General features: G+C 32.0%; 2 protein-coding genes across 2 annotated transcripts; both read right to left on the bottom strand.

Moving 5' to 3' along the window:
- Positions 1–11,925: 11,925 nt before the first annotated feature.
- On the bottom strand, positions 11,926–13,388 carry LOC145141142 (Ribosomal protein S10p/S20e family protein). Its single transcript, XM_079074480.1, has 3 exons — positions 13,047–13,388; positions 12,888–12,938; positions 11,926–12,409 (listed from the first exon to the last, which is right to left on the bottom strand). Exons 1-3 carry the CDS (start codon positions 13,239–13,241, stop codon positions 12,098–12,100), a joined length of 558 nt encoding a protein of 185 aa, XP_078930606.1. The 5' UTR covers positions 13,242–13,388; the 3' UTR covers positions 11,926–12,097.
- Positions 13,389–23,390: 10,002 nt separating this feature from the next.
- On the bottom strand, positions 23,391–25,900 carry LOC145140327 (uncharacterized). The gene is made up of 4 exons (XM_079073851.1): positions 25,583–25,900; positions 24,987–25,467; positions 23,917–24,115; positions 23,391–23,862 (listed from the first exon to the last, which is right to left on the bottom strand). The coding sequence occupies exons 1-4, from the start codon at positions 25,898–25,900 to the stop codon at positions 23,391–23,393; spliced, it is 1,470 nt and encodes a 489-aa protein (XP_078929977.1).
- Positions 25,901–26,681: the final 781 nt, after the last annotated feature.

A 26,681-nucleotide genomic window follows, 5' to 3' on the forward strand; every position in this document is an offset into this window, starting at 1 on the left:
AAATTTTGAACGTAAATTCAAATTGTAACAAAAAATAGAGGTATTGACTTAATAGAGAAACAACCCTTAAAAGGTGCCACGTGGAATAAGTATGCTAGAAAAAGGACATGTGGCAAACTTAAGTTTTGTTTATTAGAAAAGGTAGATTTTTTTAGCTTTAAAGGGATATCCACGTGATTTTAAAGTTTAGATTTTAGAAAGATATTAAAGTAATATTTATAGTTTAAAAGGATATGAATGAAATTTTTCCTAAAATTTTAAATGATGCGAAACATAATGTAACGAAAAATTTAAACTTCCATACTTAAAAACAATGATGAGGCCACGATGTTACTCATTTGATGAGTTAAGCTATTATTATTAAAGTTTTAAATGTCGTGAAACATGATATAAGACAAGTTTAAACCTCTAGGAAAAAAAAACCATAACCAGGACACGAGGCCATAATGTTATATATATGGGATAATGACTTTAAAAAGTAATATACTTATAGATTTGTATACATTTAGTTACTGAGTTTTTTTTTCATCTATATTTGTCATTTCAACTTGTTTAACTTTACATATCCAGTTCTTATGACCGGCTACTTTAGGTAAAAACCCGAAAAAATGACTTAATAGGTTATATATGTTTCATTTTATACACATTTAGTCCTTAATATTTTTTACACATTTAGTCCTTAATATTTTTTTGTTGCAAAATAAGTCATTGTTGTTTTTGTACACATTCAGTACTTATGAACGGTTCTTTAGATTTTTCTCTCATTACATCCTACATAAGGCAATAAGTAATGAGGTGTTTGGGGCTGTTCATGATTATGGTTACCGCGACCTCGATTGTTTGGTGCTTAGGTCTTATGTTATGAACGTCATAACTTCTTCATATGATCTTAGATTTTAACGAACTTAATATTCACGCGTTAATATCGGAGTCTACTACAATTTTCGTTTAGATTACTTTCATTAAAAAGTAATATATTTTTTACTTACGATTTTATAAAAAAAACGTTATTACGTACATTCATAAAGAACGCATGTATATAAAGATCGTAAATAAAAATATATTACTTTTTAACGGGAGTAATCAAAATGAAAGTTGTAGTAGACTTAAATATGAAGGTGTGGATATGAAAATTGTTAAAATCTGAGATAGTATGAAGAAATTACGACGTTCAGAACACAAGACCTAAGTAACCAATCAGCTAAGGTCGCGGTGGTCATAAGAATGAATAGCCCCAAACACCTCATTAACGATTGACCTATGTAGGATGTCGTCAGTAAAAACCTAAAGAAACCGTTCATAAATACTAAATGTGTACGAAAACAATAATGACTTATTTTGCAACAAAAAAATACTAAGGACTAAATATGCAAATAATATTAAGGACTAAATGTGTATAAAGTGAGAAAATATATTACCCTATTAAGTCATTTTACCTGGAGTAGCCACTCATAAGGATTGAATGTTTACACTTATGAGATGTTTCAACAAAATAAAATATGTTTTTAAGTTGTAAATAGTAAATATCATGAAAAAAGATTGCTAAACTATTTTATTAAACTTTGAATTAAAGTCTTGAAATGTAAGTTTTAAGTTGAGAATATGGTCGTGAATGTATATTTTTTATGTATTAAACTTTGAATTTATAACATTAAGGTGTGAATTGTGTGTATTAAAATGTGAATTGACTATATTAAAATGTGAATTAGCAGTCATATTGACTGTTGATTAGGAGTTCGCAGGTTTGCACAAATCTTTAGGTTCGCATAATATATATATATATATATATATATATATATATATATATATATATATATATATATATATATATATATATATATATATATATATATATATAGGGTTAGGTTATAATGTGGATGTCATCTATTATGTGGATGTAAGGATGAATATGGACCAATAGTTTTGGTTATTTTAACAAATTGATTTACCAATATTATTAATTTAAAGAAAATAGAATATATGCCATTTAATTAGAAAAAAGGGTAATATTGTACATTTGCATTATCTTCAAATTAGGAAACATAAGCTTAATTAATGAAATTTTCGGAATTTAAGGGATATTTGATTCTTTTTATTTTGAATTCTGATTTTTTTTAATTAATTCAATTTTAATTCTAACGTTATATTTAATTTTACCCGATTTTTTATTCTGCCAGAATGACATTTTAAGATAATGATATTCTATGAAAATGCAAGAATAACATTGCATTTGAATAACATAGCATTTGAAAGGTAAAAATATTAATATAAAAGATTTATTCTTGTCGAATCTGTTTACACTTTTATACAAATGAACTTAAAAAATACAATTATAAAGTGAAATACATTAAATGAATAAAAAATCTAAAAACAAAAACATTCTTAAAATTCTTGAAGAATCCTCATCTGCTCTTGGTTTGTTTCCAGTATTTATGTAAGTAATGTAACACGTAAAAAAGATTCATTTTGTAAATATTACCCTATCATTGACCTGTAAACAGAATAATAGACATTCTGTGAGAATCTGAGTATTACATAAAACACGTGTTATTGATATCATATTCTGTCAGAATATAATAATTAATAGTGCATTCTTTTTAGAAGATTGATTATCATTGTTCATCTTCATCTCATGCACCAGAATCGTTACAAAAAAAAAAAAAAAAAAAACCATACACACACAATAAATAACACAAAGGCATCCAACTTAGAAAGAGGTTTTGAATTTAGAAAACAATTCTTATATACATAATGTTATTCTCTTAGAATATTATTGGTCAAAAGATTGGCCTTGGGCCAATGTATTCTCAAAGAATATTAGGATGAATATGTAACTTTTTCCCCTTCGATTCGCAGGTCTTCAAAGAAATGAACGCTAAAATTCATATCCAAATAGGAAAAACATGCAGTAACCCACTCTTGAAAAAAAAATTGATTCTAGAGACATTATCTCATAATCAATTTGTATATAATAAAATGAAAAGAAAATTAATCCATTTGTTTTGGGTATCCGTAATTAGTTGAAGATTGTTATAGGCTTTCTTAATTAACCCATCTTTGCTTAATTTAAAAAAAACTTCATCAAAATGTATGCTTGCAGTGATGTACGAGAGATGGCAATAACTAGGGGTGCAATAACTCGGGCTCGTTTAAGTTATATGAGGCTCGAGCTCGAGCTCGGCTCGATTCGAGCTTTCTTTTACTGAGCTCGGCTCGAGCTCGTAAAGAGTTATACAAGCTCGGCTCGGGCTCGGGCTCGGGCTCGACTCGGTTTTATCTGACGTGCCTAAATAAGCTTAAGCTCAGCTCGAGCTCGTTAAAAAGCTCGTTTACTAATACCCTAAATTTATAATTCCCCTAATATGTTTTTATTTTAATATATATAAATAATAATAAATTATATTATATAAAGGCTCGTTTATGATCGCGAGCCTAATCGAGCTTAGTGACATAGGCTTGAGCTCGAGCTCATTTAATAAACAAGCTTAGTATTAAGCTCGAGCTCGGCTCGGGCTCGTTTAAAATCGGTTTCGAGTCGAGCTTTTAACGATCTGATCTCGAGTAGCTCGCGAGTAGCTTGGCTCGTTTGCACCCCTAGCAATAACTTCGCTTTTTTTAATCATGAAAATTATTATAGGCTTTCTTAATTAAATTTGATAAACTCGTTTACGTTAAGTAAATATACATTTAGATATAATGAAATTTAGGGAAAGTGTGGGGAATAAAGTTGTAAACCCTAGAAAACCTCAAGAAACATCCATTATTAGGCACAATAACGACGGCATAAAAATTATGCATACCTTTAATGATATTTCGTTCTTCTCCATTTGATACATGAGCCTTCTCCCTTTAGACCAGCTAGCAACACATTTTCAAGTTGCAAAACATCTTCCGAACCTCGTGTCTTCAGTACAGATCTGATCGCGGGGAGGTTTATTGCAGAACAAAGAGCCGAGATGGGACAGAAGAGAGACGAGTACATGTGGAGGAGAGGACGTCTTAGTTGGAGGTGTGACTGGTGTGAAGTATGTGGCAGCCGTCGTCGAGGAAGCAAAGGAGAAACCAAAACATTTTTTTTGTGTAGATCGTGAATTCCTCAATACGATATTATAGACTCAATCAGTTACCATAATAATAGCATTTATTTTGAATTTAAATAATTGATTTGAAAACTATTTTACCAAATTACCCTTATATATTTATTTAATTAATAAATATTAGTAACTAAAATGATTGATCTACATTTAACCCTACATCCACACAATAATTGTTCATCCACATATGAACCTACCTCTCTCTCTCTCTCTATATATATATATATATATATATATATATATATATATAGAGAGAGAGAGAGTTAGATTCATATGTTCTCAACATCTATTGTGTGGACGTAGAAACCAATCAGAATTTAACAAAAAATTAATCATTAATTAAATCAATAAAGGTATATTAGTATTCTTAGCTATAGTTGACTATGGTAAATAATAAAAATATTTATTTAATAACCTTTAAATTAGGTAATAAGTTTACAAATACTACAAAACCACCCATTTTATCAACATTCAACGGCTTCACAACTTCCATACTTTCAGCATTCACAGTTGTAGGAGGGGGTTGCCGAGTACCATAAAACGCCTGAGAGGTGGTTGGTGGTGCAATTGAAGGTGAGATCAGGTCGATTTGAAGACCAAGGGCACAAAGCAAGCTGGGCAGAAAGGGAAGTTGTAGGATCTGTTTAGTGGGTTCTTAAGTGGTGTGAAAGACTTGAACAGAAGGCTAACATGATTTTGCAAGCATAAAATCAAGATCACTTAACAACACATGAAGTTCAGTAAAGGCAGTGGGGTATTAGTGTGCGGTGATAGTGGACTTGAGACTATTGTATTCGTCTCGAAGACCAGAGACAGTAAGTAAGGCAAGGTCTTTATCCGTGACTGGTTCACCAAATGGCGGCTAGGGCATCAACATATTCTTGTATTTTGTTAAGGTAAGCATCAGTAGTTTCCTCTCCCTTCATCTTAATACTCAAAATTGAGTCTTTAAGGTGTATTCTCAAGAAGATGAATGTGGTGTAAAGGCACGTTCTGAAGAGGACCAAAGATCATGAGAAATGTTACCTTGTACATGACGAAAGGCTGATTCGGATATGGTAGAGATGATCGGCATGTGAATGCGTGCATCATCCGTAGTCCATATGGGGTAATTTGGGTTAACTCATGGTTTGGGTATGGGATCAGTAAATGTGGCGACAACAGGTGGTAGTAGTTTGGGTGGGCATGGAATTATGCAATCCACATAATCGAATAATTTATGTGCAAGACAGAAGGGATGTATCACAACCTTCCAATAGCCATAGTTGGTTGATGTGTGGTTAAATGTAAACTTATGGGAGTTATGGGATTTATTTTTTTCGGTTGTGAATATAGCAATGAGATTCATGATCGCTTAGAAGAATATTAGTGGAGATTGATGCTAACCATGGTCATTTTTTAGATTAAGTGGGGAGAAAGACACCATCGACTCTGATACCATAACGAGTCGAGAATTGTAGGTTGTATTAATTGTATGTAATAAGGTTACAAGATGTCCATGTATATAGAACTAACTAGTACACATTAGTACCCTTTATTATAATATAACTATAAATGTGTCTAATACTAAGTTATTTGATGATGGGTTGATACACAAACTATACTTTTTGTCTTTGATCTTAAGTCGCTTATTTTACTTCTTATTGTTGAGCTACCAATTAATTTTGCTAAAAAAATTATAGTCTCCAACTTGTAGACCCTTAGAATACTATATTAATCTTGGTAATTATGGAAGCACTAGGCCTTGTATATTTATTTCAAGCTCGATAATTTGTTGTCTGGATCAATATATATTGCATACATTATTGGACTTTTTAGAATAATATATTAATATTGGTATGTATAATAGCACTAGGCATTGTATATTTTTTTGTCTCGATAATTTGTTGTCTGGATCAATATGTTTAAAGAATACATGATAAAATAACGACATACTAAATAGAACGAAATGCTAATATATTCATGTTTAACTTTCTGTAGCAAGAGCTCAACTTGATGCTATTTAGTACCCCTCTGCATATGAAACTATGTTTTTCATTTATTTTTTGATTAATTATCCTTTTATCCAAGAATAGCAAACCTTTTTGGATGTTAAAAAGTAATTACCCTTTCCCAAATGAATCATGGGATGACTTGCAGAAATGGTAGCTCGAGATTCATTGCTTTAATGGGTATAATTAATCAATGTAAAATGCTCCAATAAAAATTAGTATGAGAGTAAAATGTTGTATGAAGAAGAGTTTTTATAATACTCAACATTCCCTTGATTATCCTACATGGACTGCATCTAAAGATTCATGGATTTAAGCCATTCATTAGACTATGTATTTATTACAAACTCATGGTATGTTGTATGTTCAAAATGATCCCTTATCTCTTGATCTCCTTATCTGTAACAAGAAATCCATCTCTTTGATTGTTCAACACTACCAGATCTATGTTTGGTTTGTGTCCTATGTGGAGCTTCTACAACTAACTGTCTTGATTTTACATGTTTTTTAGTCCTATATGAATGTGTTGCATTTTCGGGTTCTTGAATTTCTACATGTTCTACTTTGTCCTCGGTGATATTATAGAAATAGCATCTCACTATTTCTTTTGGATATTTAACGAAAATGAATTTGTTAGTATGTGATTCGAGTTTACTTAAGGTATCGCATCGTATATGAGCTTCACAATACTCAACCTTGAAGTAAAAAAATTTAGATGCGCGCCAATGCTTGAAACCCTTGCTTCATTTCATTATTTTTTAGCATTGGTTCTATTAGAGAGAAAACTTGAAGAATAAGCAAGTGTTCTTGGTTCAAAGGAAGCTAGATCCAAAGAGTTCCATGCTTCTTGTCCTATCCTCTACCTCTATAAGTGATAAAGTTTCCACCTTTATGATTTATATATGCATCTAGATCTAGTGTTTTGGTCCATTTTTAATGCATTTTGGTCCCGTTTTTGCTATGTACTCAATGAAGTTTGGGAAACTCTAGGTTTGTAGGATGTTTTGGTGACTTTTCTGGACTCGTAGTGAAAAGAGTGTATGTATAAGCTCTCTTTGATCCATGCAAGAAAGTCCTAGCCTCTCTGGCTTTATTTTGGAACTAGAGTTAGTGTTTGGTATGTTAGGGCTTGCATGTTGATAAAGTTGGAATTTTTATCTATTAAGAACCTACCCTAAAAGGTTTCTGGAAAGTTATTGCTCCTGACTTAAGGGATTAAGCACTTAACAAAGTGGTTGAATCACCCAAGAGATGCGACACGATGACATGTCGCGAAAGGAGAAATCTCAACTATATACTACTACAAAATGAGTAAAAAAACCCGGTTAAAAGCTTAACAGAACCCGGTTTTCAACTAGGTCTTTTATGGGGCGAGTCCTATGTGAAAAAGGTTATAGAACCCGGTTAAAAAACCGGGACTTATTAATGTAATATACCCCGGTTCTTACGTATAAAAGCGGGTCCTGTCACGCTAAACAGAAGCATTTTCGTGTGACCATGTAGCCCGGTTCTCCTGTGCATAACCGGGTTCTATTATTCCAAAGCTTGTTTGTTTTCATACCTATTCATAGTATATACAACCTGATCTGTTAACTATTTTTACATTTTTTGTTAATATTTTTTTCTAAATTTGTAAACTCAATACCTTTTACCGACAGAATTTACATCCCAAATCCATCAATAATTTGAGTTTTTTTTTTTTAAATACAATAGATTAAAAAAAATCCTTCTTTTTTTTCTGCTTAAAGTAAAAATAAAAGCATAAAAAAAAAACAATACATCTTTAATAATATGAATCCAAAATATAAATGTATAATAATAATAATCCAATACATTTACCTATTCCAAAAAAAACATCTAATATATTTACCTATAAAAAATAACTTCTCCTACAATATTCATTTAGAACATGATCTTACTAAACAAAATTTGCCAAAATGTATTAAAGGTAAAAAACCCAACAAAGTAGCTAATCTCCATCAATTTGCCAAAGATCAGAATCTGTGTGAATTCAAATCCTAAGTTTATTGATGAAAACTTTATGTAATGGCTAAATGCTTGATGTTGCCTTCTCAATCTCATTGCCAATTGATTTCAGAGATAAACTTCTCTCATACAGAAGGGAAAAACACTCGGGATAATAGCCATTAGCAATTAATAAGAAATTACAGATTAGTTAAAAAATCATGTGAATCCTCGCCTACCTCTGGTAGAGCCAATGTTTTCGAGAAGCTAACTATGAATGAAAACCGCCTTTATGCAACCTAAAATGGACATTTTAGCTGTGAAAAGAAAATAAATATTCAATAAATCCACATTAAGTTATTAACAAACTAACACATCAAATATTATTTAAATAAGCTTAGCCTGAGATGCAAAAAGGTATCGTCGAAATTCAAACTCCCTGAAGGGATCATCTTCAACAATTTGTGACAATTGTTTGTTGTTAGGGTTTAGAATTGCAGGTTAATCATATCTAATTCTCCATGGTCAATTTCACCACACACCTTTTGCTTTCCTGCATTGTTGACTGTATTGGGTATAAGAGAATAAAAAAGCTTTACAGGTGGCAAAAAGTCATAGAATATATAGCATCTATATAAAGCACCTGTTTCCATATAACAAACCTCTAATTCATGATATTCTTGCAGTGATTCCTCATTAAGATGAGGCATTTCAAACATAAATGCCAGGTTCTCATGTAAATAGATCTAATTATTTCATAATTCATAATAACATTATTTTGTTATCACATTAACTGAAGAGATTTATGGATGTACCTTTAGATTGAAAAAAAAAATATATAAACTCCAAACAGGCATAAAAGGTTGGTCATTGAGTGTACCAATCTTATCCTTGTAGAACTATTGGATATTCCTATCAAGGTTGTTTCTGAGGCACTTCATGATTTTGACTTCTAAGTCTCCCAAAAAAGTTGATTTGGGTCCATGTAGATCAAATTTGCAGCACCTAGTGAACCAATAGCCATGAATTGAATTCATGGAAATATACAATGTTAAAAAAAATGAAATCCGTGATAGATTGATTAGTGGATGCAACTTTACCTTTCCCTTGTTCTTGAGTTGAAATCAACTTCAAGCTTTTCATAAAATTTGTGTGCCATCTCGTATGCTGACTCCTGATTGGGTGTAGATTTAGACACAAACACAATGAAACATTGCTTCTTATCATTTTGCAAAGTTAATTTCAGACATGGTTTTAGGATTGTCTTGAACTCGTCCGGATCCTATATTAAATCAAAACAGAGGATCGATGACTCTGGTCATCTAAATAGATTCCAAAAATTTATATGCATAAAGAATGAGTTTCAAACGAAATTATACCTCAATAGTGTTGATCTCAGTATTGGGGAAATCGATTGGTGTGGCTCTAGTGAAATTAGCGGAGATAAAGCTTCGAATTCACATTGTTTAAGAGTATTAGGGTTTGGTGGTTCCTAACTTTCTAAGCTTCAGTAGTAGTGGTCGCAAAGAAAAGCTTTGAACTGGTATACCGACTCAAATGGCAGGATACCAAAATATTAAAAATTGATAGGCGGGATATCAAAACTTGGTGGCAGGATATCAAAAATTGATATGCCATTACGCCCCATAGCCATAGAACACGGTTTTATTTACAAAAACATGTCATATGATTTTACAGCTAAAAGTGCCGGTTGTATCATTAGAAAACGGGTTGTTTAGTTCAGTCATATATCCCGGTTCCATACCTTAAACAGGGTCATATAACTCCCCCTTTATAAAACCCGTTTTTCCATAATATGTCCCGTTTTTTTCATAAACCGGGTCTTATATGGCGAGTTCTATGTGACATTTTGTAGTAGTGTATTTTGGATTGTAGTAGAAGAGAATTGTATGTACTACTTTGCGGTACGTCGAGCTTCGTGACGTGATCCCCTATGATGAGCAGCCCGTCAAGCGTTGACTATTTGAGCAATTTGACTTTTGGTCAAAGTTTTTCGGATATGAGTTTTGGACCGATGATCGGCCTCTATTTGGTATTAGGTGGTATTTGCTAGCTGATTTATTTGAGGGACTTGCATGTTAAACTTGGGTTGCTAGGTTTATATGGATTTTCTCACTATATTATGTGTGAACTTATATGTCATTTTTTTGGTAGGATACTTGTGTATTGTTATTGCACAAATGTGTGGTTATACTAAAGTAGTCTTTGGTGTGTTAGTTGGAAGGTCGTATGATGAAATAATATACATTCGTATGGGATAATTGTGCAACGACGATAGGTCGTGAGGGTACAGGCCTGATAGGATAATGCTAGAACGGCGATAAGTCATGCGCCTACTGGTATGATGATGGTGGAACGACGATAGGCCGTGAGCCTATCGGTTTGCCATGATGATGGTGGAACGACGATAGGTCGTGAGTCTATCAGTTTGCCATGATGATGGTAGGATGTTGATAAGCCATAACCCTACAAGTCTGATGCGATGACGACGAACGCCTACATGCCTAAGTGGATGATGGCGGAATGGTGTTAGACTACGAGCCTATAGGCTCGGAAGCATAGGGGTGTTACGATGAGTTTATAAGCTTGCAGTTTGTATGCAAAGTATATGTGATGGGTTATATTGGGAAACTCACTAAACTTTGTATTTACTTATTGTTTATAAAATGTTTTTAGGTTGTTTTGGCGAGAAGGGCAAGGGGTGTCGTGATTGTACTCACTTCTATGTTATGATTATGTGTTTGAGACTTTCGTTTTACTCTGAGTTGTTTTATGACGTTTAAACCCTTTGGATACTTATGTTTTCTTTCAAAAGGAGGGTTTTTGGTTGTTTTAAATATATTTCAAAAAATTTAAATTTGGTGGAAGATTTGGGACGTTACATTATAATAGAAAAATATGCACCAAGCTTATACACCCAATAAATGATTCTTAGGCAAAAGAGTTGGGTCACTTAAGACACATAAATTTCAAGTCTTTCCTAACCAGAACCTTCCTTCGAATATAAGTACCGTCAGCTTGCATACATATTTATCATATACAAAACAACCTATAAACCGTTGAGATACCCAATATATATTCATTTATGATGTCCAAGATCAAAATAAGTTGCAACCACAAAGCATAACTTTAACCTCTATAATCCACACCTCATGGAGCATAATATAAAGCTCTATAATCGATACCTCGCATCGACCTTGAGATTTGATACCACTTGTTAAGAAAATGGTCTCATATATTCCTAATAGAATGTGTATTAATATAACAAAATGAAAAGAAAAAAAAACCACCAAACCGAATCAAGAATTAATTATTGAATGGTAGCTCGATCTATCGTAGGTACTAGGTAGTATTATCATAGGTAGTTTTATCAGGTGATTTGATTTTAGTAGGTCCTTTAAAGCTAATGACTAAAATACAATGTAGAGATACTGATAAACACCAAAAACTTAAACATGACAACACACGATAAAATATAATTGTGACTTGGGAATTTTATGATAGTTACAAACTCTATTCATAAAGCCACAATAACCAAAACCATTTCCACTTTGTTACCTAGGACATCACAAGACATTACAAAACGATTATTCTACATTATGGCACAAAAATTACAATCTTGTCTAATCCAAAAAGGAGGGGCATGGAACCCACGTCCAATCCCGTCTCATCCTATGTAGGCATGTCCCATCTAACTTTGTGAGTTGGGATCATTTGAAAAAAAAACACAACCAACTAACACACATTCCTATTCTACTCATAAATCTACACCTTTTATCTATAGCGAGACTTGAACCCTCAACTTTTTGTAAGAATCAAACAACACCTTTTGTCTATAGCTAGTCAAAACAACCTTTAATCGTGACTTGTGGTCTAGGCCATCAAATTTAACATGCATAAACATAATCCAGTCCAACCAACAAAATATTTTACCAAACATCATCCCTTTGATACAAGTAACAAATTTACGATACAAAAGTGTCAATTAGAAGCACTTAGTAGCAAAAAGGAACTCTAAATACGTTTCTAAAGCTTAACCTCAACATCAACACCAGCTGGAAGATCAAGCTGCATCAAAGAGTCAATGGTTTGTGCAGTTGGGTGTAGAATGTCAATCAACCGTTGATGGGTTCTGATCTCAAAATGAAATCTTGCATCTTTGTGAACATGAGGAGATTTAAGCACACAGTATATTCTCTTCTTGGTTGGCAATGGAACAGGGCCCATGGTCTTGGCGTTTGTTGTTCTAGCAGCATCCATGATTTGCTTGCATGAATCCTCGATTAAAGGTACCCAATAAGACCTCAGTTTAATCCTTATTTTCTGTTTTGGTGCAAGCTGAAAAACAAGAAAAAATTATCAGATTTGGGAAAGAAAGTATGAAGGTGTGAAAACTGATTATTCAGATGAATTTGCATAATTATTTGATTCTGATTTCAATTCATTTAAATTACTTTGTAAAACACCCCAATTTGAAATGTGCAAAATTAATGTTCCCTTGGTATATTTGATTCTCCATTTTCATGGAATCAAATAAATTTGATAACATTCACATTGCATTTGAAACATCATGCAAATGGAATCCATGTATGGAAAATGTTAAAATGAACTAAACAATAGGAGTTTGTAAAAGCTTTAATCTACAATTTTATACACATCTTTCTTGCATTAACCAGGAATTCAATACAAACTAGCCCAAAGAGTGATCAATTAAACCAACTCAATTGTGAAAAGGCCAATTACATTCTTCTTCAGATACCTAATTCCCAAAATTTTACTATAAAACAAAAGAACAACCATAAGCAGCAGAAATTACCTTTTCGGAATCAGACCCCACAATCACCGTCGAAGATTCAGGATCCTCAGTCTAGCAAAACAACATCAACGAAATCAAGAAACGAGCTCGCATCAATTCAGACAAAAGAAACAGCATAACACTGGGAAATTCAAATACAACAGTGGAATGGAAACATACCTGAAGGGTTTGTTCCAAAGCTTCTGGAGCTGCAAAGACTCTGGTTGTAGATAAACGAGGTGACTGGAACTGAATCCTGGAGGTCGATGAACCATTTGGAATGAAAAGTGAAGCAGAAAGCTTAGGTGTAGAAGACATTGAGGAAGAATTGCATAATGGAAACAAGGTTGCGACTAGAGATGAGGAAATTGCCATTTCTGAGTGGGGTTTTTGAAAAATTCTACACTTAATCTGCAACTCTACCGGTGTACTAAGGTTTTGGCTCTGAGAAGCTTTTCTGATGGTCTGCCGGACTGAGGGTTATCCACAAAAGTTTGAGGAAGGAGTGAGATAATGAAGGGGAAAGAAAATATCAAACCGGGTTCGGTTTTCATTTGATATGTGGGCTACTGAAGTACTGATGATGGTTCGTGTAAACCGGATTCATAGCCCATTAGGGGAGGTGTAAACGAGCCATCACCAAATGAAATGGACCAATCACTCTTTATGTCAACCTAAACTCATACAAAAAAGCAAAAAAATAAAGATCGAGAACTCGAAAATGGTTTATGCGGTATGTCGTAGTCTTTGGACTAGATATTCAAAAGGGTTTTTTATTTTGTAAAAAAGATTTTTGTGACAATTATGATTTTGGTATATGTATTATGTTGCCTTTAATTATATATGTTTTTGCCAAAAAAGATCATTTACTTTAAACTTTTCTATTATATATATATATATATATATATATATATATATATATATATATATATATATTAAATCCAAAGGAGTCTTATGAATAGTAAAACAGTGACCTTTTGCCTTTTAAAACTTTTGCCACGTTAGTTTGGGTTTGTGCGCTTTTGGTCCCTGATTTGAAGTTTGCCCGCTTTTCATCCCTCTTTTATATCCTGAGCTTCAATAGATACCCCATGCGTAGCATGGGGATACTTTTCTAGTTATTATTAAATCATAAATCATAAAAGGGCCTAATACCACACTTCATAGGATTCCTATTATAATTGTTACCCTAGCAAACAATATACATAGGAAATTCCGAATATCAAAAAAAACTTTCAATAAATTGTCTACAAAAAAAAAAACAAAACAAAAAAACAAACAAACAAACAACTTTATTTTTATACTCCCTCCGTCCCAAAATTATTGTTTACAGACAAAAAAAATACATATTAAGTTGGGACGGAGGGAGTATAAAGGAACCCTCTTCCCTACGGAGAAAGGGACTGGACTCTTTTTCTCTCAGACATTCTCTATCTTCTCTCGGAATCAATTCTAACTTGATCGTCGGAGCTTCGTCTTGGGAACCACTCACGGACGTTGTTTAACGACTGTGATATCAAGAGAAGGAACCAGCTCGACACCCACCCTTCATCTCAATCCTACAATCTCCGACATATCACAACATTTGGCGCCATCCGGACGTATCTCCAGAACGATACATCTACGAAGCAAAACCAAAGAGCAAAGATGGCAGGCGAAACTCCGACAATGTCGGGGGTAGCGGAGAAAAGCCTGGTGCGTCCAATGCTGTCGTTAGATGGAGGGCAAGTTTATATCCATGAAGAACACGCTTCAAATCGCACGCCAGTCTCACAGACACCATCCAGCTCTGCAGCTGAGACGGCGGCAACCCACATAGCCAGTCTATGGCGTCCAACAGTTAACCCATCTCAGCACGCAACAATCGTAACCACAACTCCATAGATTTCCGCAACACAGTAAACATAGATACATGTTTCTCAGTAACAAACGTTTCCACACAGTTCGGGAACCGGAACCTGGATCCCTCACAATATTAACTGGTGATCTACCCACACGCCACCATGGCAGGCATGCCCCACGTGCCGCTGTTCATACAGCTACCACTGGTGTTCAACCCGTTCGTACAACAGACTCAAGGTCCAATCCCAAAAGTGTCTCAGCCGCAAGTCACAGGCGTGCAGACCTCGATCAACTAGGAATCCAGCTCCTACGGACATGGCGTCCATTTCTCAGCAGCACCAGAATTCACTTCATGGCGACTGCTCAACCATTCGACCCGTCTGCACAACAGTGTATGAGAGCAAATCCATACATAGTTCACCCAACATGGCAATACGCATTTCAACAATTTGGGTCACAACCAAACTTGCAACAATATCAACCGTACATCTCGCCGGCAGCCATGTACAATCAGATGTACGCGAACCCCTACCAGGCGCAGCAGCATATGGCCTATAGTGATATGTCGTACTCGTACATGGACAACCCCATGCGAAGTGCAAGCTTTAATTTCAGCCATAAACTACTACAATAATTGTCTAACTGGTATACTATTACCTTGCTGATTTTAATGGATTTAAATATGTAATTTTGGTGGTATATTAGATAGCCGAAAATAATGCCTTGTAAAAGAGATTCAAATTGAATGAATTAAAGGTAAATTGGACACTTAGTAATTTAATTTTAAGGTTATAAGCATTTTGGAGAAGTCACATGGAAAATATGTTTTTCATTTATTAAAATGGAAAGATATGTTTATTAAAATAAGAATACAAAAACAAAACATAAGTTTACTAAAGTTGTGTTTGGCGCGCCACAGCTAGCTGATAAGCTAGCTTATTTTTTGAGCTTTTTTATGTTGTCGTGTTTGGTAAGCCAAAAAGTAGCTTATAAGTTACCTTTTTGAAAAGCTACTTACACTAGCTTTTTAGGAGCTTTTTTAAAATTTTCCAAATACACCCCTTAATTAATTATAGAAACACATACTCTTACATGTCCTTTTATGTAATTTTATATATTTCAGCTAGCTTTTCAGCTAGTTTTACCAAACGTTATTTTTTTATCAGCTAGCTTTTCAGCTATCAACTAGCTTTTTATTTAACAACTAGCTTTTCAGCTATCAGCTAGCTTTTCAGCTAGTACGTCAAACATAGCCTAAAAAGGCGAGGCATGATACAAATCTACTTCCCTCCAAAGTGCATACCAAATCCATTAGATCCATAAGGGATACATACTCTTTCAATATTGTTAAATTCAAATATTTACGTTAACTACATCCCTTATCAAAACTTGGTTTTCTAAATGAAAAAACGTTTTCTACCTCCAAAACCTACAACATGTTAGACCTATTACAAGGCCTAATATCATAAAAACCTAAGTTTTTAACATGTAATTGAAAAAAACTCTTATATATATATATATATATATATATATATATATATTGTTATGGATATAACTTTCTTGCAAAATTATCACTCCAGACCAAGTTTCATAAGTAACTTTGTTATCTTTTTTGCAAAATCGGTCTTAAAATTGAGTTTAAAGTTCAATTTTGGTCCCTGTAGTTTGCAAAAAATTAGACAACATGGTTTTTTAACTTTATTTTTTGTTTTCTATATATACTATATTTATTTTGGTTACTACACTTTATTTATTTTTATTTCTTGTTTACTCTAATATATTCATACAATTTACATTTTTTGTATTTCTTTTAGCTTTTTTCATATTTGTTTTCGTATTATATTTTAATCTTTTGGTATTTTTAATTTTTTTAATTTGTTTTCGTATTTTTTCCATATTTTTTTTCGTATTATTTATTTTCATTTTTTGTATTTTTAACTTTTTCTTGATCTTTTTTCAAAAAATGTAAAATGTATTAATATATTAGAGTATAATATAATTTTGGTAATTTATAGTTTTGTAATTTTTTATTTTTATTCAAGTAAATAAAATAGTTATATTTTATTTGTAATTTCGGTCAAACTTATTTTCTTTTTAGTTTTCTGTTCTTTAGTGCTATTATATTTATGTTATGAAAAAATAAATATTAAAAAAACATGTTTCATTGTGTGATATAACTTGCAAATTAAATCATATTTCTGTATGTGATATAATAGTTTAAATTTAAGATAAGATTTTTCAATTTTATAATAGACTAAAAAAAATAACAATAGACGGTCTCTATAAAAAAAACTTGTTATTATATTTTAAATTGAATTCAAGTTTATTTACTTGAATCAAGATGAATAAAAACATTAGAAAAACCAAAAATAACTAAAATAGAAAAAAAAAAAGGTAAAAAAAATTAATTCTTGAAAATAAAGTAAAAAAACGAAAATAAATGAAGTGTGTGTGTGTGTGTGTATATATATATATATATATATATATATATATATATATATAACAAAAATAAATAAAATATATAAAAAAACGAAAAATAATGTTAAAATCCATGTGGTGTAATTTTTTGCAAACTACAATAACCAAATTTAAACTTTAAACCCAATTTTATGGCTGATTTTGCAAAAAGATAACAAATTTAACCATGAAACTCGTTAAGTGGGCTAGAATGATAATTCTGCGAGAAAATTGTGCCCATAACAATAAAAAAAATATTGCGGTTATTTCCAATTATGAATTAAAAACTTACGGCTTTTATAATATTAGTCCTATTTACTGTTGTTAACAACCTTATTAACATCTTTATACATTATATATGACCATCTTAAAACCTTGAGATTTATGGTTTCTAATTTGCGGGGCGAAAAGTGAGGACGCATAGGATGTGAAGGTTTTCGGTTTGCAAAAATAGACAAGTAGGTAGTCAGTTGGTGTGTTAGGTGCTGTTTGTTTTTCTGAAGCCAAAATGTCTGCAGTCTGCGGACCACATCTGTAAGCCTCTGCAGCTGAAGAGGTGGACCAAACGTCTGCAGTCTACAATAGGAAGATTGTTTGTTTTTTAACGTCTGCAGACTGCTGAAATAAACTGAATTTTAAATAAAATGATTTTACAAACTTAAATGATTTTTCAACACCAAAATTTTAATTATAATAGTCATAGAACACTCAAAATAAAATTCATGCAACTAAATTAGTCATACAATAAAAAAAATGGTTTTACAATAACAATTCATATTAGAATCGAAATGCAATGCTTTTATAAATACAAAAATTATTAATGGCTTATATAATTCATATTAGAATCAAAATGCAATGCTTTTATAAATACTTTAATATAACTCATTGTTTTGGTCTTAAACAATAGTCATATCACATTTTTTTTTAAATTCTAGTGGCACATCATAAAAGTAGAAACATGGTTTTAATGTTCTATTTTTTTCTTTTAATATTATTGAAAAAATCAATAAACAGATATATTCATTAATAATTAAATAAACATAAAATAAAAAAGTTATAGTCACTTATATTTTCAATATGATGGATTGGGAGGTGCCGAAAGAAAAAAAATGTGTATGTTTTTTTTTTATTTGTTTTGGTTTAGGTTTATTGGACTTGTGAAGACCTTAGAAGACATTGGTCAATGTCTGCACCAAGAAGACCTCGCGCAGACGTTTTTAGGTCTGCGCACTTTCAAAAAACAAACGGTCTGCGAGGGCATATGTCTGCGCGTGGTCTGCGCGGCGCAGACAGAAGTGGTCACGCAGATCTGCAGACAAAAAACAAACAGCACCTTAGTGTATAGTGATCAGTAGCATTGTAAATGGGAGTTAGTGATTGGGATTGGAAGAGGGTCCATGACAAAATTGACAGACTGTTGGTCATAATGAATATGAAGAGGCGGATGGGGGTGTTTTGTGGATTATGTTTTATTTAATTAAAAATACATATCATATAATATGAAAAAAAATATTAAACAAAAGGATATATCAAAAGAGGAAATTAGTTATTTTATTATGAACACGAATCAAAGCAACAATAAAACATGTCATATGAGAGCTTCTTATAGAAATAAAAATAAAATTAAGGACCAGTTTAAAGAAACTTTATATACTAAAGGGACTATTCTACACCTTACTCTATAAACATTCTTTAATATAACTAGAAGGGCAACAGTATTTGCAAACGCCCTCTCAAAGTTCGTTGTCATTCCTAAACGACATAACAATACCTGATTTTAAAAAATATGAATGTAGATTCAAATGCAAATCTACTTAGTATAACATCCTACTTTATTTTGAAAAATCTACCCAATTATATGAATGTTATAGACTGATATATATATATATATATATATATATATATATATATATATATATATATATATATATATATATATATATATATATATATATATATATATAAAGTCATTACTATACTTCGTTGGAGATCTTCTAAGTACAATGTTGTAAAGGTAAGCAATTTGTTGAGTTAGCAGCGGTGGTAAGCATATCACAAAACCTATAAACATTAGTGGAAGAGGCAGTGAGAAGTCTCTCACGTAATGACTCATCGAACCCATATTTTAAAGGTAAATAGAAAGGAAAAGTGTCAAAATAATATAGAACTTTGAATCATGCCTACCTGAAATGTTCAAGGTCTGTATATATGATTTGACTTCTCGAAGGAATTGAATTCCATCCATTTGGCAAGCAACTGCAGCATAACTGCTCTGTTTATTCTATAATATAAAAAACAAGCTGGAAACTAAATAAGTAAAAAATGGTTGAATTTAATAATATTCATTGTAATTTGGACATAAGGAGAAACATGATTATCCAATAACCATAGCATCTTATAGAGTCATACGTTTATCAAGTTAAAAGGAAAAAAGCTAACATCATAGACACATATAGGAAAACTAAATTGGTAGACAACACCCTATTGCCATTAATCATGATGACACAATAGCATGTTAAACTCGATGTAAACCAATTTTTCATGCCATCACAAAACTTATTTATATAGACTGTCATTTAAAAATATTAAAAAAGAATGTTTGCAGATAAGTAGAATGTCTATATTAATTCGCAAGAAAAGTAGGTTGCTATTAACCTTAAAAGATTGACACGACTACTGGAAATGAATCTTCTTTCTTAAACTTTAAAGGCATAAAGTACTGCTTCCTCCTCTTGCTCTGACACTTGTAAAAATAAAATAAAAGTAATTTAACTTTAGAAAATTGGTTTTTTTTTAAAATAAAAGGGCATTTTTGGAATTTTAACTTTAGAAAATTGAGAATAATTTTTTTTACATAATAGGGCATTTTTAGAATTTTAATTTTTAACTTTAGAAAATCGAAAAGAAAAAAGTTGGTGTTTCTTTCCAACTAACCTGCCGGATTAGTAGCCGGTTTTGGTATTGTAGATAAATATTAACCATATGTCTTCATAAGTGGTATCTTCATTAATTTGTAAAGCATATTCACTAAGCAAGTGAGGCCCTAATAAACATCAATACGTGTTTAAGAATAGTAAACCAAACATATGCAAATATGTGTAAAATCATAGAACTTTATACCTTTATTGGTTCGCCATCAGATTCTGATGATCTTTCTTCAGAATAACTGTTTTGCTGTTTCTTGGCAACCTTCTTTTTCTCAACAGCCCGAGCTACAAAACCATTGACTACCTTTTGCTTCTTACTACCGACCACTTGTTTCTCAACAATCTAATAAACACACACCTAAAACACTCCAAAAGAAAGTGATGAACAGAAGGTTGCTAGAGTAATTGAATAAGGTTGGTACATTAATAGAATTATAATATCTGTATATTTACAAAAGATTTTTATGAGGAGGTGGATAGATTGCTGATTTCTTATTCATGGAACTTGCATCTTGACGAATAGCTTCTACGTGCAGAACTGCAGATATGGATGTGTTGCATCGGATGCATCTGTCAATGATCATTATTCCCCTACAACAACATATTCAATGTAACATTAAAAGGGTAAAGTTGGTAATGTATGTAAATAATCAAAGAGAGAATTATTGCATGTATATATGAACCTAAAAAGCTAACAATGAATTGAACAATAAAAACTGACATTTAAGACAGTTTCCAAGATATAAAATTTTCATTTTCAGACAATCCATCACCAAAGTTTATCATCTACTTGTTAACCATTAAAGAAATCAAGAGACACTGCTCTTATCACCCTCTTCCATTTTCTTTCACTAAACAACACATATTCGGTCAATTAAAAAAAAAAACTAAATACAAAAGTCATTTGGTAAAAACATATAAAGAAAAACTTGAAGGAAATAAACATACCAAAGAGTTTCCTCCCTAACATCATCACAAATTATGGGCAACCTTTCCAACGTCATCCACATCTTTCTCCATTAGCTGCTTGATGGCTTGAACGGTGATAAAAAAAGATCGAATCAGTAAAGAAAACACAAAGAAATTTATGTTTCAAACTAATTACAAATAATTAAACGAATCAAATATGTCAAAAACAATCAAATAAGTGGAAAAGCATTATATTAATAAATAGAAGACTTTACTGTCTATGATACTATTTCTTTTATTATCCAAAAAATAATGGAAAAAAAAATAAACAAATGGACATGACTTTTGACTACAACTGAAAAGTTATTTTAAGCCGAGGGCAACTGGTAACCTACCAAGCATCAAAAAACTAATAAAATATTGAAATATGTTATAATCGATTACCACACGTAAGCAGATTTCATTCAAATATAAATTAATAACAATGTACTTTCATAATTCTTGCTTTTTTTTATAGGAAATGAAAGTAATTTTATTCTTTGTCAACTTTGGAGTGCATAAATAGAAGAATTTTAATAGCTCCCTTAAATCATTACAACATAGGAGAAAATGAAGAACACCAAAGAGAAAGCATGAAAAGGTTAAAATTCACATTACTTAATTATGAAAATCTGATAATTTATGATATGCAATAGTCGTAAACTTTCTTGAAACCGAAAAGCAAACAATAACCTATTCTAATGAATAATTTCAAGATCCCTAAAAGATCAGATGAAATGAATGATCGAAAGCACTTTTATTAACCAATGAATTAAAAGGATTCAAAAATTTACAATCAATCATATATCCTATATAAATATTTAGTTAAATACCCATATCAATTATTATGTTTTGGGCATTGTTTTTTTAACATGCATTAGTAATTTTAGTATAGTATAAGTTTAAATGGTTAACCCAACCAATTGCTGTAAATGTTTGTAAAATCGATTGCATTGGTTTATAACAACATGGCGTTTATGCTACACTAACATGTTAATGAAATTGTTAATAAACAAAATTAGCCCTTTTATGTGAAAATGTGAGAAAAATGTTGAAGCTAGAGTCAATGCACATGCATTCGGTTTTTTTATAAACTATATAATTTTTTTTTGTGAAACATGGTGTAACTTCATAACCTTTTATACTTGTGGTTTCAATTTTTATGTTTAAAATTTATCTACGTTTCGTTGTAATTTTTTTTATGTTTTTGTGCTTATTTTTAGTTACCTCTACAAATAGAAACTACATTTTCGTCTATTTTCAACATGTAATTGTCGTCTATTTATTCTCTGTTACTTCTTAAATCCATAATTGCCGCGGACGTTTAAAATCCTAGTTAAATGGGTTAGACTTTGGGAAGCATAGAGAGCAAATCTCAATGTCATACATTATATAGATAGTTTATGAATGTAGACTCAATTTATATACTAATGTTCACATACGACTTTCAAAACAACAATTAAAGTGAATGAGAGAAAACATAGCATATTTCAAAGTACAATGTTCCTAATATCAAAATTTATATGAACTTCATAAGATAAATAAAAAATGTATAAAACTTAATATCCAAAATGGAAAAAGTGTCCATGCCTCATGGGTTCAAAAGGTATAAGTCCAATATCGACCTAAAATGGGGCCGAAAAACAACGATCCTAATAAAGCTTCGCCTATGACACTGAAGTGGGGTAATGACAAAAGCTACGAACAACGGCTCAATACCCTCAAATGGGGTAGCGAAGAACAATGAATAATAATGAAAACAACTCTCAGTTGAGCCAACAACAAATAACCCTTAATTGGAGTACCGATGAACAAGTTTTCAAATAGTCTCAAAAATGTTCGAAGTTCGATAGTTAAAATAATTGGTTCATTAGACCAATATGCTAAATTTCAATAATTCTAATAGTTCAAAAGAAGACAATTTAACAAAATAAAATAAAGGGTCATTTGATAGTTGCTGATTGGGTTAGAGTTGACTGGGTTAGAAATGTTGATTGAGTCCACATCTGACTGAGTTTATGTTGTTTGATTATTTCTCTGACTGATTGTATTGAATGATAAAAATGACCAAATGACCCTTGTGTTGTCCCTTGTGCTGGATAAAATAATTATAAAAATACAAACTATCACATAAAATCAAAATTAAACATACATCATTTAAAATCCAAATACAAAGTGAAATACAAAATCCAAAATACAAATTGTCATAGACGGAAAAGGCATGCTGTGGCGGACTTAAATAAACCTTAGTTGAAAAAAAAAATATTGGTGGACCAGAAAGAAATTATTGACCTTGATATAACCCTTTTTATACCGGAGTAAATGAAGACATAATAAAAAAGTACATCATTTAACGTAAACCATTTGAAAGTAACTGATTAGCAATCTGGTCACGCAAAGTAGTCATATAGCTAACTGCTTCTGAACCCCATTCTATGTCTTGTATGTTTTGGCCCTCACTTCCTGCACCTTCCACATCAGGAGTAACCATAGTGTTTTGTTCAAAGTTCGTAAATAAGTCATCTTGAATATTGTATTTCCTTATAAAATTATGGACCGCAACACAAGCAATGACTATGTCTCTTTGCACTGGAAAAGGATAAGGAGCCATTAGTTTTAAAATTGGAAATCTCGCCTTCAATACACCATAAACACGCTCAATGATATTTCTAAGTTGTTCATAAGCATGATTAAACCTTTCTTCCTTAGTTAAAGCTCTGTTTCTTCGAAAATCGGCTAACCAATATCTAGTATTACGGTAGGGAGCCATAAATCCACGGGTGTTATGCGGCATCACAAAGGTAATATTTATCTGTAGATGACTGACAAATTTATCATATAAATAACATATATAATAAAAGTTATAGAAAAATTACAAACCTAGTGAAGGGAATGGAAATCCAGAAGTCGGATTAAATGCAACTTCTTTCAAAACTTTAGAATCATGTGCTATTCCCTCCCATCCAGTCCATACAAAGGTGAATACCATATCAAAATCACAAATTCCGATTACACTTTGATAACTTTCACCTTTTTCTCTTCCCCTGTAGCGAGTTTGTTGATCAACGGGCACAACTGCATGTATAAGTGTTCCATAGTGCACCTATTGCTCCAGGGAAATATGTGTATTAGCCGTCTATGTCGTTATGAGGTATTTCTTGTTGGATTAAACGAGGTTGGTACTATAATTTCTCTTGCAAAACACATCATTGCACATAGGACCACATGAAAACATTGATGAATTGTTTGTGTGGAGTGATGAAATCTTTCTTTAACCGCTCGAAAACGTTCATTATGTCCTATAACATGTAAAAACATAGCCATCTTCTCTTCAACACTTATCGTCCTATTACATTGCAACCAATTTCTTCCTGTAAAATGATTGCATAATAGTACAAATGCATCTTGTGAAAGACGCATCATATCATAACATTGTATAGTACATCCGTGTATCAAATCTTGCGTATACACATGCCCATTTGTTACCGGTTCACTAGCACTTATTCTTTTAATTATTCTTTGCCTTTGTCGGACCAACATCAACCAATACCACGAGAATATAAGGAAATATAAAAATTCATCTTGTTTATCCATGTGACTTGTTAAATGTCAAATACAAATTACATTTACATCAATAACATAACAATCTATAACATAACAAACCGTAACATGTAAATACTAAACACATAACATTCCATAACATATAAATTCAAATAACATAACTGCACTTAACAAAATAATCCATAACACGTAATAACTTTAAACATAAAAATCCATCAAATGAACAATAACATACTAAAGTCAAACAATAAATCATAACATACTAAAGTCAAACAATGAACCATAACATACTAAAGTCAAACAACTCATCTAAACTTTACTCTCGCATTCATTACCCACGACTCACAAGTCGACAAGTTAAGGTGCAACCAAATTTTCCTACTACCTGTACTTTCAGCGAATAACATAAGAGCAGTGGTGTATTTCAGATCGTCTTCTCCCCACTCCAAGCTTGCCAACTTCACCATACAATCCATCTCCTTGTCAATATTATTTGCTTGCGTGAATGCTTGTGCAGCCTTGACAATTTCTCTTCCAACTTCTTTCACCTCATCATCAAGTGTGGTTTCCTTGGGACCATTTCGTTTGTTCCCCTTGTTTTTAGTCTGCCCAGATGCTTCTTCACTTTCAGGTGAAGCACTAGTAGGTTGGGGTACTGTTGATCTTAGGGTATCTACATGAGGTGGTGGCTCTTCCATCACTGTATCCTCAAAATCATGTCTAGTAAAGAATTCATTGGGATGAGGTAGTGTCAAAGATGGACACCAACTGTGAACACCGGTCGAGGTCGCCCCATCAAACAGTTGGGTACAAAGATCAGGGCAAGGGAGGGGTGCATTTCTCAGCTTATCTACATACTTGTTCAACTGTTTGAAAATTTAATAAATATTATCAAAGTAGTAAAACAAAATAATCTAATTATTATATATATATATATATATATATATATATATATATATATATATATATATATATAAATACCTTCGCTTCCGCTTCCCATTCTTCATTAGTCATGTTAAAAGAATTCGTTACGGGATTATAAAGATTTTTCGTTTTATTTTTAAGTTTTAACCACCCTACATACTTTGCTTTCAAATAGTCGTATCGGTTTTTCATTTGTTTTTTGTCGACAACAAAATTATGATATTTTTTCAATTTCTCCGCGACTACAGTCCATGAGCTTGCTTTTAGGCCACTACCCTCCAGACCATTACTTGTTAATTCGTGTATACAAGCTTCCAAAAAAGTTTTGTCCACAATCTCTGACTTCCAACTAACTCTAGTTCTTTTATCTGTCATGTCTATTGTAAAAAATAAAAAAATTATAAAAATAAAAATAAACCTAAATCATCCACATAGCACACATTCACAACATAAATCAAGCATGAATCTGATTTCATCACATATTTAACAACATATACAACATCAATTTTGATTTCATACAAATAAATTTTGATTTCATAAGAATATAACAATTTTGGATTTCTAATTTCATACAAACATGTATAACATATTCAACATTTTCTGATTTCAACTACCTAAAATCTGATTTTATGCACACATAAGTTCATGTTAAAAAAATCGCATTCTACCAACATATTTATAACATATTCAAATTTCATAAGCATATCATTTAATTTACAACATATTCAGATTGTACAAACATATTTACCACATATTGATAAACATATTCAAATTTAAGATTTCATAAGCTTTCATAATTTTTTTTCTACAAACCCTTAAAATCGTTCTCAATTGATTTCAAAAAAAAATTGCTTTCATACACATGATTACAATTCATCCACAATTGATTACATAAAAGCAAAAGAAATAAACAGGAGGGATATCGCATGCGAAGGACTATCAACAGTGAAGTATTTGGGATGAAAAAAACATGCATGTTGTCGCGTGTGAAGGATCGTCGGTCGGAGATGTTGAGCAGGTGGGGTTGTCACCGGTGGAAGACGCTAAGGAGGAGCAATGATACTTGTTGTTGTTGTTTTCTACCGATTACTTTTTTCGTATTAGCTATCCAGGGACAGTCGATGACATATTAATGAAAATAGAAGCGTGGGCTTTT

Source organism: Lactuca virosa, chromosome 9 (genome assembly GCF_052849685.1).
Source record: "Lactuca virosa cultivar CGN04683 chromosome 9, Lactuca_virosa_CGN04683_v6, whole genome shotgun sequence".
Lineage (NCBI taxonomy): Eukaryota > Viridiplantae > Streptophyta > Magnoliopsida > Asterales > Asteraceae > Lactuca > Lactuca virosa.